Source organism: Kryptolebias marmoratus, linkage group LG24 (genome assembly GCF_001649575.2).
Source record: "Kryptolebias marmoratus isolate JLee-2015 linkage group LG24, ASM164957v2, whole genome shotgun sequence".
Classification (NCBI taxonomy): domain Eukaryota; kingdom Metazoa; phylum Chordata; class Actinopteri; order Cyprinodontiformes; family Rivulidae; genus Kryptolebias; species Kryptolebias marmoratus.
The window spans coordinates 15,794,286-15,807,185 of record NC_051453.1 but is presented as its reverse complement, the minus strand read 5'-3'; the positions used below and the strand labels follow the sequence as shown (position 1 = coordinate 15,807,185).

The window sequence follows — 12,900 nt, the reverse complement described above, 5'->3', positions numbered from 1 at the left end:
GTATCTTCCTGTCCTCCTCCCTGATAAGAACCTGCTTCCTCTCGAGCTCTGAGGGGTTCAGGGAGCAGTGGTGGAGGTGGGGGGGGGATCAGTTCGGGTCTGGGCATGCATGCACGTCACGGTCACTCGCTGAGCGCTACCACTTCTTCAGCAAGTCTGTGTCTGTTTTGACGAACGGAGGGGTGCAGCCTCATTCAAAATTTATCGGGGCGCTTTATCTCAGAATAACACAAAGTTAAGCTGAGAGCAGATGAAAGGAAATAAGCAAGTGTGTGTGTGAGTGTGTGTGTAGAGGAGCAGCTCCCCATGACTGCTTCTGCAACTGCTGTTGAGGTTTTAGCTCCCAGAGGAAAATATGCGGCGGCTTTCACAGAGATGCTCCCTTTGAAACACACCACAGCGCGCTCGGCTGTTGACGGGAGCGACAGCCTCCAAATTTCCTCAAGAGGCAACTCTTGAGCAACCTCAACTTTCATTCCCACCATGTTGTTGTTGTTTCCTGACACACTGGGGCGAGCTGCCGCATGTGCAGGACTGCTCCTATATTGTGCGCGTCCCCCCCCAGGCTGCTGGGAGGTTGAACCCTGCAGCCGAACCGCATGACTGCAAGCGTTAAGACATACGTCTCAGAACAGTGCAGACAGATAGGTATGTCTACAATAGTAGGACGGCACGCAGACTCTCTCGTTATTTTCAGGGACACGCGTGGACGAGGCTTTTACAAGTCACAGGTATCTGGTCCGACGGGGTCCTTAGGTTTCACCTGACTGGCAGGAACGTCACCAAACAGTCTCTCCTGAAAAGACACGTCACCTCCCCCCCCCCGCCTGAAACGTTACACTCTGCAGATCAAACCCTGGTGTCAGATATCTGATCTACTGACTCGAATGGAGTCATCAGGCGTGGTGCGGCTCTGAGGTCGGTGAAATCAAACCAGTTTTGTTTGGTTCTGACTTGTCTCGAATAATAGCTCTTACATTTCGCCGTCATTTAGTACAGTTATATTGTTTCACACTGATTTTAAAATTTTTTTTGTTATTTATTTGATTTTTGTTGCTGGTTTCTCTTCCCCCATCTAAAGTGGGAATCTGAGGAAAAGGCTGTGAACGATAAACGTCTTACCTGTTGCAGGTAGCGCTTGGAACGACCTCCGTTCGGAGAGGCGGAGCTTTATTCCGACCAGGCCGACGACCTAAACAGCTAGCTCGATCGGAGCTGAGACCAAAGCGGAAAGCTGCCGTCTTAAAACAACTCCAGCCTAAAAACCTTCATAGCAGCTCTTGTAAATGGCCTTTTATAAAGCTCTGTTGCCGCCATTTTGGCATTACATGGTCATCCTGGCAGAAATTTTAAATGAATCCTGCTGGAAGCGCCCCAGCTAGCTGCTAACTGTCTTTGAATATAACCATAAAATTTGATTAAAGTAACCGTGTAACGCAAAATTAGCAGTGATGTCGCGGTTGATCATACAGCATTTGCACAAACCGCTACGAATATTCTGCAATTGGACGTATTTCAGGGCGACAGCAACCCGCTTCCGCCGTCAGTCAGCTCAGAATTGAACCATTTCTCCAAACGGAGGTCATTCAAAACAGCTATCTACGGCAGGTAAGATATTACCTGCTCATTAATGAGCCACAACATTAAAGCTGAAGCAAATCTGTTTGGGTTATTAAACAGGAATGCACAAAAGAAGCCATTTGCTTCTAAATGCTTCCTTGTTTTCACCAGCCCAGTCGTTACTTTATCGGGGCATTGTTTGGCTCAGCTCAGCCGCAGTCCAACTGATTTAATTCCACTTTATTTCCTGTAATAAAAAAAAAGAAGAAAAAAAAACCATGGTGCCAACCGAGACAACTGGCAACAACAACAGTTTTACAAACGCTTCCAAAGCTCTGCTGGATTTCCCATTTCTTTTCTAATTAATCAGGAATGACCCACCCAGGTTTGACACCAAACATTGTGGAACAAGGTTGTGCAACAATCTCGCAGGACCTGATGGCTCACTAGCATTAATATCTTAAGATTTGTAGGCACGTTACAAAGTGGGTAATTATTAACGCAATCATTTATTGCAATGAGTCATTAATAAAAGCTCTTTGGACTTGCCATCATATATTACATTATGAATGATTTATTTCAGTAAAAGTACCCAGCAGTGGGGTTTAATTTGGAATATTTCCCTGTAGAGCTTCTTTCTCCCGCTCAGATCTCTTCATGTCGTTTCCTTGACTCCTTCGTGGCCAAAACAGCAATAAACCAGCGTCACATTAGGTCAGAGCCCTATGAGAGTTTGCGTCAGAGGAGAGGCAATTAAAATTAAAAAAAAAACAAAAAAAACAACAGGTGTTAAAACCGTTTTTTTATCTTTTGTTTATAGGATCAATGCTGATTCCAGTACAGCCAGCCAAACCTGCTGATAAACTCACAGCAGCCTCAATGTTTTCTTTATCGCCTGCTGTCGAAAGGTGAAGGTGCACAATAATGTTTTTGCCAAAGACTGTGTGTGTGTGTGTGTGTGTGTGTGTGTGTGTGTGTCTGTTGGCAAAATATCTCCTAAGCCACTCAATAAATTGTAATGAAACCTGCAGAAAGTGATCACTGGGTGCAAAACGTACAACTCATTGATTTTTGGAGTCAGACCAATTCAAGATGGCCACCACAGCCAACCGACGTCAGCAAACACAAAAATGGCTATAGCGCAATCCATTTCACAAATACTGAGCTGAAATTTGGTGCGGTAGCAGCTGAGACTGACCCTCAACACATATTCTGAGTGGTAACAGATTGCACAAGATCTTTGTTTAAAATCTTGACAACTATTTAGAATCAACTCTGTCTGTCTGTTAGCGAAATATCTCATGAACCAGCAACCGGACTTTGATGAAACTTTCAGGAAGTGGTCACTGGATGTTCACCTACAACTGATTAACCTTTGGAGTCAATCTCATTCAAGATGGCCGCCACAGATAACTGACATTAGCAAACACAAAAATGACTCTAAGTCAGTGAATTTTACAGATATTGAGCCAAAATTTGATGTGGTAGTAGCTGACAGTCATTCACAACACATACTTTAAGTGTGACATCTCTTATGCTGAAACTGGCATGAAAGGAAGCAGGCCTTTGATTTTCTAAAACAATACAGGACATGATCTGCATCTAGTAGCATTTATGACTGATATTTACGCGACTGGTGAAATGACAATGTACTTTCAGGGAAGATTAGCTTCTACAAAAACTATAACAAGTGACAGGAGTGGGATGTTAATGTCAGTAAACCACCGCGTCCGCCGTTGGGTTCCTAACCACGTTCAGGAGCCTCTGCGTTATTTACAAAACACTGTCAGGACAAGTGTGGAAAAGCAAACTTGTCTGAAACGTGCACAGGCTTGCATAGGGGTTTTTTTTTTTCTTCTTCTTGTCATCTGTGTGAGGCATAACAGATAGGAGGGGAGGGAAAAAAAGTGTAAATATAGTGAAACAGTCGGAGAGTGAACCAGCTCACCTCGTTTTGTTTTGGGTGTTTTTTTGTTTTTTTTTTTCCTGCTGTTTTTGTTGTTTTCTCTGCAGCCCGTTTGCACGACTTCGTGCTGCAGGGGCGAGGCCCGAACTGATTTACATGCGATGTGGAGCAACCGTTCGACAGGTTTGACAGTACAGTTACTGGCGTTTCGCCCACTTTCCAGCCTGTCTAACGTCCCCCGTCCACCGGCTGGTGAGCTGGCTCCTAACACATCACAGGGGCCCTAAACAGGAAACCTGCAGTGGGAGGGTGCTCACCTCTGACACTCTTGTCACAGACGCTGTTGTGAAACATTGGCTGGAAAACACAGCCCAGTTCAGCGCCGGGTGATATTTTTTGAAAGCTCAGATTTACTCCGGAAAAAAACCCATATTTTGACACGAAAACATGTCGTGTGTGCATTTTATCCCGAGCTTGCTGCGACACGTCTTATTAGCACGAAGCCCCAAGACGACAAACACTCATTATCAGCAAGAAAACTACGCCAGAAATTATTAAAAACATGCAACCAGCTTAATAAGATCCTCAACTTTTTTCTGTGACAAATGACTTGTCATTGATGACGAGTCAGCTTAAGTTGAAAAAAAAAACACACACACACACATATACACACCCAGGCAAGTCTCAGCAGGACTCGTGTGTGTGCGTGTGACAAGATCACCAACAGATATGGCAAACCAGAAAACAAAATGTGGTGAGAACTCCAGTTCTGTTCCAAAACCAGGAGCACTACTTTCTTGGCTCTGAACCTGTGTTTTTAGAACCAGTCAGGAGGATCACGACCATTAATGTTCAGATTTATGATCAAATTATTTAACAGATTGATTTAATAAAAGAAATAAATCGCCCTGCTACCTGTCGTGCATTTCAGGAGTATATTGGGACTGACTCTCAGCTACTACCACACCAGATTTTAGCCCAATATCTGTTAAACGGACTGAGTTAGAGCCACTTTGGGGTGTTTAAGGTCCGTTGTGGCAGCCATACTGAATCAGGCTGACTCTAAAAGCTAATCAGATGTAGATGTACACGCAGTTGTTACTTCCTGAAAGTTTCATTAGATTATATCCAGCGGTTTGGGAGATATTTTGCTAACAGACAGACACAAACACAGGCAAAAGCCATCAGCATTAGCCTTCACCTTTTGGTGGAGAGTGACAACTAGTCTTTGGTTGTTTTAGCACCTCGGCGACTATCATTTAAACCGGTTCTGTGTGTCACGGGACAGTCAGAATTCAGTGGACTACAACGGCCTGTAATTTACTGAAGTCTGAGCAGTCCTTTGCAATACTTAGAATGCAGTGGTGACAAACGTTCAATACATTGTTCAGCTCTGGTGTTTACTGAAACAATGGCCTGGAAAGAAAGAGATCCTAACTATTAAAAAGGTGGCGCAGAGTGTCGGCCAGCTATCATCAGTCACCACAACATCCTGACTCATCTCAAAAAAAAAAGAAAAAAGGGGGGAAGAAAAATTCCAAATGTAACAACTTAATGTTGTTGTTCATCATCTGCTGCTTTCAGGAGATCCTGATCTTGTTGAACTCTCTCCCCGACGTGTCACAAACGAAAACCGCGAAAGATGTGCTTCTTTCTCCTCGACCCCCACTGTGATTCTCACTCATCAAATCTCTCTCTCTCTCTAAAAAGCAACAACACAAGATAACACACACACACTCTCTGTGAGTTTAGGCACTTCTAAGAAGAAGTCATTTGTGATCTTGCAGTGTGAAGCAAACCCCTCGTTTCAAGTGTGGGTGTATGAAACGCATGCAGTGAGAGAGAAAGCATGCATCATCTCCAGCTCAGACCACAGAATACCAGAGTATTATCTGTGTTGTGTCGGTGTGCAGCTGGGCCTCCACTGACAGCGAAAACAGACAGCTCCCTGAGAAAGTGCACCGCAGAGGTTAATGTTCTACTATTTATCTACATGTCTGCACTCTTTAACTTAATCATTAATAAAGTAAAAAAAAATAAAAAAAGTTAAATCCCCATTTTCAGTGAGCTTTTGCTCTGAAAGGACTTGAGCGTGTCCCAGAGCTTTGACCTGCACTTGTTTTATTACTTCTGAGACAGTCAGCCTCTCTTAAATGTTCTTTTTACACCCAATTTTTTAATAAACCGTCTACAGTTCGATGTTAGGACTGAGCAGAAGTTGCAAAATGCTCCCTATTCCTACCACTTACTTTTCCAGCCTCTTGTTGCCCCTTCCCAAAACCTTGTTGCTGCCATCAAACTCCAGTTGCCTTTATTTTCCCCCCTCGAAAAAAAAAGATATTATTTCTTGGTTTAAAGGCTCCACTGTGAATGAAATACAGAGTTTCATTGAGCATTTAAACAACGTCCCAACTTTTTCAGAATTGGGGTTAAATTAACAAAGTTGAAGTGATTTTTTTTTTCTTTTAGCACAAATGAGGTGAGGTGGAGGTGCATCACTACAGACCTGGCAACCCATCCAAGTNAGTGACAAACTATCTGTTATGAATATCCCACCACGACAGCTCCCCTCTGCTATTATTAGATGAGTATATCCCGTAATCTCTAAATAAGTCAGGGAATTTACAGCGCGCTGCCTCTGCACCTCATTCTAATTCCCACCCGGAGATCCAATAGGGGGGACCTGCACAAAAACAAGTCGGTTAAAGTCCTCCAGCGGCTCCAGCTCGCCTCCAACTTACCAGAAAATGTCAGGATCCACACAAGAAAAAAAAATCCCTGAAGCTCGTCCCGGCTCCTTTTCACCTTCGCCGCTCCACCTGTAAGCCAACACCTTGGTAATCCAGCGGGGAGCGATCATTATCCTGCTGGCGCACCGCTCCGGCAGGGGGAGGGCGGGACCTGTTAGCCACGTGACCAACCACAGCCAATCAGAGCCTCCCTCCCGTCTGGACTTTTGTTTTGATTTAATACGAGTCAATAAAATGTTTAAACACCTGATTAAATGACCTTGGCTCTGCGAAGCACTCATTAAAAAAGATTATAACGTTCTTTAACAAAAACCGCAATGTTATCTTTAATATTTATTGCAACAACAGGCGCACATTAAAAAAAATACACAAATACTTTAATCTCATCACTATATACCACAGTAAAAAAATAGCTATCTGAGACATTATTTAACACGAGGAGCATATTTGTAACTTAATTATATGAAGAAACTAACAACAGAAACAAAAATATAATTTATGGTGCGTTCCATTGTAATCGGAAATCGGATTTTCCGAGAAAAAAAAATCAAGTGGGAAACGCTTTGGGATATTTTTTAAAACAGCCTAGATCTCAAAAGTTGTAAAAGCTGCAGTAATATATACATATATATTTATATATATATGATATTTCACGTTTGTTTTTAAATCAGTCAAATGCAAAGTGCAGTTCAACCACTATTGTTGAATATGTTGCTTCGGAGCTCGAATGCGTAAAAGCGGAAAAATACAGCGACTTGTTTCGCCAACAGAAGCTACTCAGGTCACAGAACACAACAATTAGCGAATCCTACCGTGACTTTCACATCCGAGCTGCGACTTCCGAGGCTAATTGAACGCAGCATCTAATTGAAAGCATCACCGGCGCCATCTTGTGGTCCATTAAGCGCCACGTCCCAAAGCCTCTTTATTAGCTCCTTATTATAAAATAAGATAAAAGCGTGAGTGAGGAGCGGGGCGACAGTTCTCCGGCGTCCGTGACTTCCTCAGTGTTGGTATCTCCGCTTTCCTTCTTCGTACCTCCTGGCAGCGCTGGGGGTCGCGTCCCGGAAGGAGGGGACAGTCTTCACGTTGTTCCCCAGCAGCCCGGGCTTCGGAGACGGCTGCTTGTTTACTTTAGGACGGGTGTTTACGTAGATGGGGTCCATTTCTGAGGAAAAGAAGAGAAGGTAAACACAAATAAAAGTTGTTTTAATGGCCTCTTTATATTTAAAGTGCTAATTCAAACAGGAGCTTTTTGGTTCTGATATTCTACTTGAAGCAGGTAAACTAAAACTGCTGAGTCTTATTCTTCTCTGTAAAGTTTCCCTCTGAGAGGAACTCAAAACAAACATTAAGAAAAACCAACAAACAAACAAAAAAATTATGACATATCTGCTGGATACTCATATTATTTTATCTAATAATGAAACTTTCTAAAACACGCTTGAATGTTTCACTCACGCGTTAATGTTTATTATACAATATTTTATACTGGATTTTTAAATGATAAAGATCAGGATTTCAGCTGAAATTAGTTTTTATGTCGGTTCATTTCAGCTAAAAACCGAGCCCTTTCTGAATCTCGAATTACAATTTGAAAACATTTCAGTTTCTACACATATGCTTATTCATTTCTCACTGAACGGACATAAGGAAGTTTGCAAAATTATCTTCTGATTTTAAGTGTGTCCCCCTTTTAGCTGAATTCATCCTGCTTATCTTTTATTGATAATTATTATAATAACTCATTAAAAAACATAAAAATGACCACAAATATAGATAAAACCATAAACCATTTGATGTGTAAAGTGTGATAAAACAGGATCCTTTATGGAATTATATAAACTAATCTGGATATTTTAAATTTACTTTACCTTCACTAACTACAAGCAGGGTAAACGATGCGTGTATGTGTAAAGTATTCACTTCTACACACTCTGTAGTTAAAAACATTTCAGTCCTAAACTAATATTTTTAACATCTTTTAGAATAAAAGTTGTATTGTTACATAGCTGCAATGTGCTGTAAATTTATTTTAAGGGAAATATTAACTCTTATTTTTTAAATACAGAGACACAATGTCAGTCTGAAGTTTTATTATTTAATGTCTTGGTAATAAAAAAAGAACAACTGTGTAGTCTTCTTGTGCTTCCTTTGCCTGATCCGTCAAATATTATTATGGTTTTTATTTTTATTTTTCTAAAACCGAATTGGCAACTGTGTGTTAGTTTTTCTTTGTCATTTTTAAACCATGAAGTGCTGCCCCAATACCCTCTTATAAGCACTACAACGGCCCGTTGTTTGTCTTCGTTTAATTCAATCCTTTGCCCTGTGTTCATAGAGGTAATTTGTCAACCAGCCACTAAGTTTAAAGCCGTAACTGAGAATTTTAAAAAAGAAAAATTAGTTTTTAGGCTTAACAATGGTTCAGAAGTTACTGATCCTGCACTGCGGGCGACCAAACGCTGGCCTCAGTGCTATTTTTTTTTCATTTCTTTCTTTTTTTTTTTTCGGTCAACAGAAGTTGCCCTGCCGTGACAACTGTTTTCTGCATGTGGTTGGCACCGAAGTTCCTGTCCCGCTTCTGTCTGTTCTACATCCTGCGTGGCCATCGGCTGTGGTCAGAGCTGCTGTAGACCTGCACCGCCTGCCTGCCTGCCTGCCTGCTGCCCCTCTGCAAACCCCCACACACTGTATGCACCTTCAGATAAGGGACAACGGTAAAGCTAAGAGTCGCAGCATTTTGATGATTTTTATGGAATGATCATTTGGTCTCTGTAGAGTGAAAGATTAGTCCCTGGGACTAAGATGAGACCATAAGATGAGAGAGATTCATGGGAAATTCTGCGTTTACTGAGACTAAACGACAGCTGGGAAGTCTGACTTTCTTGTAGTGTTTGTTATGGGCTGTGAGACCCTGGTGAGCTGGTTCTGACCAGCTCAGAGAACCTCTGATTTTAAACTTCACGTCCTCGTGCATGTTCACTCAAACCACTAAGACAAGAAGGAGGAAGCCAGCTTCACTTACTTTCTGCTTTGTCTCACGCTCCGCTGTGAAACCACACAAACCGCCTGCTTACTCAGTTTGCGCCTCCCGACCACCCGTCAGGCAGACAGGAACATGCAGAACTTTCTTTGTCTTTTGCTCTGAGCCTCGCCGACGACGGGAGCCTCTCTACGCGGCTTTCGTTTCTCCTTTTTAAGTCTGGCGAAGGCCCGCGCGTTCTCACTGACCTCTTTATCTCGCGCCCTCGTTGCCCTTTTCGATCAGATCTCATCTCGCGGCATCTGCTGCTTCTACAAAGTCTATCTCTGATCGGTGGAGCCTGTCGCAGCAAGATGGCTATCGGACATTTCGAACCCAAAGACCAGCAACGGACGGGGGGTGGGTGTACCTGTGCTTCTGCGGCATCTGCTTCTCTGCACTGCACAAATGATCAGCAGGACGAGCAGGATGAGAGCTGACACCCCCACCAAGATCCACATCCACATCCAGTCTTCCTCCCTTTCAGCAATCACTGGGAAAAAAAAAACAAAACAAGAAACTTTGCATTATAAATGACTCCTTTTGACAGCTTATTACCATTATCAGCTGTGTGTACAGTAATCCTCTAACATAAAATGTGCCAGCAACATCTTAAAGTGCACATTAGGTGTTGTAAGCATGTGATTACGTTGAATGTTTGAGTTTATCAAGAGGTCATGGTGTAAATTTAAACACTAAAATAGTCATAACTCATCTTTAAGATATCCTGTCACCTCTGTAGGTGTTAAAATCACATCTACAATAATAAAAAATGTTTTATTATTGACTCTGCTGGGCCCTAAAACGATAGCTCTTCTATCAATAACATCTGAGCTGAAATTCCCACAGAAGCACAAGCACCGTCCATGCACACACACACCTGGGTTTATCGGCGTATTTGACCGAACCGTTGTGTTTCCCCTTAAGCTCGCCACTGTAACAAAGCGGTGTGAGAAGCAGTGGTTTAGTTAGTGCAAGCAGGAACCTTGGAGGTCAGTAAAAATCCGCTCGTGAAGGTTTTTTTTTTTGTTTTTGCTTCAGCACAGCAGGCTTTACGGCACCGTGTTACTTGAACATTTCGAAGCAGCACAAAAAAAAACAACCTCCGATCGAAGGGCTGTAACACTCCAATGTGGTTGTAAGCACAAGTCAAGGCTGCTGCTGGATAAATCAGTGGTTCTCAAACGTTTTATTAACAAGCCCCTGTGTTGGGAACAACTCTTACTTACAAATTCACCTCCATATCTGTAAAAACGGATCGAGTTGCAAACGCTGTTGCGTTTGTCGACTGGCCGTCTTGAATTGGGCTGACTCCAAAAGTTAGACAGTTTTACAGATGGTTTCTGAGACAGTTTCCTAACAGGCAGGCAGGCAAGCACGCATACACACGCAGAGGCGATTACACGATCGCCCGCGCCCGGACACGCCTGCGCCTGCTTCACCGATTAGGAGAGGGAAGATGGAGCAGCTGGCACAACCAGCTTGAACAGTTTAGTTTTTTAAGTCAAAAAAATCTCTTCTACATGTACATATTTTTAAGTGTTATTTAAGAAATGTTCATTTAAGTTAAGCAGTCATATTATATTTACTGTAAATTGAAATTCTACATTGACCAAAACAAAAAGAGAATGAAAAAACAGATGAAAAAGCTTTGAGTCAACGTCTAACTCCGTGGACACATTGCTGAGAACGGCACCATACACACTTGGGTTCTTGCTTTTCTTCTGCCTCACAACAACTAAATACAAATTTGAGTTAACTTTGAGTTCGAGAACCACTGCTCTACTATAATAAGCACGAGAAAATGTTTTTTTGTGTCTGCTTACAGCTACATTATAGTGTCACGGCTCATAAATGAACAAACATTGTGATTAAAATAAAACGTTAGTCTTGTAGTTACACGTAATACTTACCAACCACTTCTGTTTCTTTGCTGATAATGTTCATTAATATGGGGATCTCTTTTGTGATGTTACAAGAGTAATATCCAGAATTTGTTTTATTTATATTTGATATGTTGCATGTGTTGGTAAAGCACGTATCGCTAGAGTTGCTCTTTAGTTTCTCCGTGAATTTACAAATTTGCTCAGACTTGATTTGTGTTCTGTTTGGGCCGGAGGTCCTGAAAATCCAGGAGACTTGGCATCTGTCAGTCCCACTGGTGTTCAGGCAGCAGTGCAAAATCAGAGACGAACCAGACACCACGCTTGTTTTGGTTTTTTGGGTGCCGTCCAGATAAACGTGGTGCTCTTTTGGCATCGCCATGGCTGCTCCTGTCACTGGAGATATATGTAAAAAAATAATAATAAAAAAAAGTGTTAAACTTTGTCCAGTTTCACTGATCAGTTCATCAACAACTAAAACACACTTTGACACACAGTGCTCTATTTTCAGAGGGAACTCTGCTCCGATTTGTTAGCTCTAAAGCCTTACCTGTGAGAAACAGCAGAATCGTACGTTTCCACCACGTTTCCATCTTATCGTGTGACAGGTGGTCGTCTTCTGAGCCTCATCCTGTCTCGTCTGCCTGCCTCGCTGCAGGCAGACCCGTGTGGGGGTGGGTGGGTGGAAGGAGTGGCTTTCTGCTGTACAGCACTGTCACAGTGAAGGTAGTGTTTTTTTTTTCTTGTTAAACTTGGGGGGGAGGCTGTAACAGAGATGCAGCGAGGACGGAAAACAATGTAGGCAATGTAGACGAGACAATTGAAAAAAACCAGAGGAAAACGCTCGACCAAAGCTGTTACACACTGTTGTTTCCTAAAACCTCCAGTGAGAAAACATCAAAGCCTGTGCTAGCCCGTTTCTAAACGCGAACATCCTGCTTGTTTCTGTGGTTCGGTGGCAAACTGCTCATTTGGTGAAATAAATCTGCCTGTGATGACTTGCTGTGTGCCATGAAATGAACAACCAAACACTGTATGTTTTGAGAAGCATGCAAAACCCCTGTGGGTTTTGGTGCAAGGGTGCTAAAACACATTCCACCCTCTATCCGCAACATCTCAGTAGAAAAGGTATATTTGGCTTCCTGTGGCAAGACACGTATCTATAATGAAATGATGAACTCTGTACCTCAGCTGTTGCCTCAAAATAGAGTAAAACAACAGGAAAGACAAGAGAGAGGATGATGAGTAAGGGTCTTACAGATAAGACAAAAAAACACCTCGATCTGCATAATAAAAACTCATGTTTAATCGAGTTTAGGACTATCACACAATAAGTATAAGTTTTTGGGGGTTGTTCTGTTCACAACAAAGAAAGAAAGAGAGAAAGAAAAAAAAAACGTCAAGACAAAGAAGCGTCTGAAGATTGCAGGGGGATGTCAAACTTGTGAAACCTCAGCCTTATGATCTTTGGTTGCACAGACGCTGAAAGTAGGTCCCAAGAAGAGCAATAAGCTTCAAAATGATTATTTAGTGGCGCTGCAGTAGATAGAAGGAGCGTATACAGGTGCTGGTCATAAAATTAGAATATCATGAAAAAGTAGATTGATTTCAGTAATTCCATATAAAAAGTGAAACTTGTATATTATATTCATACATTACATACAAACTCATATATTTCAAATGTTTATTTCGTTTAATTTTGATGATTACAAATGACAACAAATGAAAATCTCAAATTCATCATATCAGAAAATTAGAATATTACTGAAGACCAAT

At 42.1% G+C, this 12,900-nt stretch overlaps 2 protein-coding genes across 3 annotated transcripts in view; both read right to left on the bottom strand.

Annotated features, from left to right (window-relative positions):
• si:ch211-129c21.1 (uncharacterized protein LOC563087 homolog) overlaps positions 1-6,366 on the bottom strand; it is a 20,178-nt gene extending 13,812 nt beyond the window's left edge. The window contains exon 1 of the mRNA XM_017407383.3: positions 6,208-6,366. The gene's annotated coding sequence lies outside the window, so the exon portion shown is untranslated. The remainder of the gene's footprint in view (positions 1-6,207) is intronic.
• Positions 6,367-6,517: 151 nt separating this feature from the next.
• LOC108230606 lies at positions 6,518-11,822 on the bottom strand. Of its 2 annotated transcripts, XM_017406963.3 has the most exons (5): positions 11,675-11,822; positions 11,155-11,520; positions 10,122-10,175; positions 9,612-9,734; positions 6,518-7,384 (listed from the first exon to the last, which is right to left on the bottom strand). In XM_017406963.3, the coding sequence occupies exons 1-5, from the start codon at positions 11,715-11,717 to the stop codon at positions 7,221-7,223; spliced, it is 750 nt and encodes a 249-aa protein (XP_017262452.1). In that variant the 5' UTR covers positions 11,718-11,822; the 3' UTR covers positions 6,518-7,220. The 2 variants fall into 2 exon arrangements, with proteins under 2 accessions (XP_017262452.1, XP_037830222.1); XM_037974294.1 differs by lacking the exon at positions 10,122-10,175 and having other exon boundaries at positions 11,675-11,821.
• Positions 11,823-12,900: the final 1,078 nt, after the last annotated feature.

Excerpts from the sequence above, each read along its gene's own strand:
- LOC108230606 (XM_017406963.3), bottom strand. The coding sequence starts at position 11,717 with ATGGAAACGTGGTGGAAACGTACGATTCTGCTGTTTCTCACAG. Across the intron at positions 11,521-11,674 it reads GATTCTGCTGTTTCTCACAG|TGACAGGAGCAGCCATGGCG; the intron begins GTAAGGCTTTAG and ends ATATATCTCCAG. Across the intron at positions 10,176-11,154 it reads CAAAGAAACAGAAGTGGTTG|TGGCGAGCTTAAGGGGAAAC; the intron begins GTAAGTATTACG and ends GCTTTGTTACAG.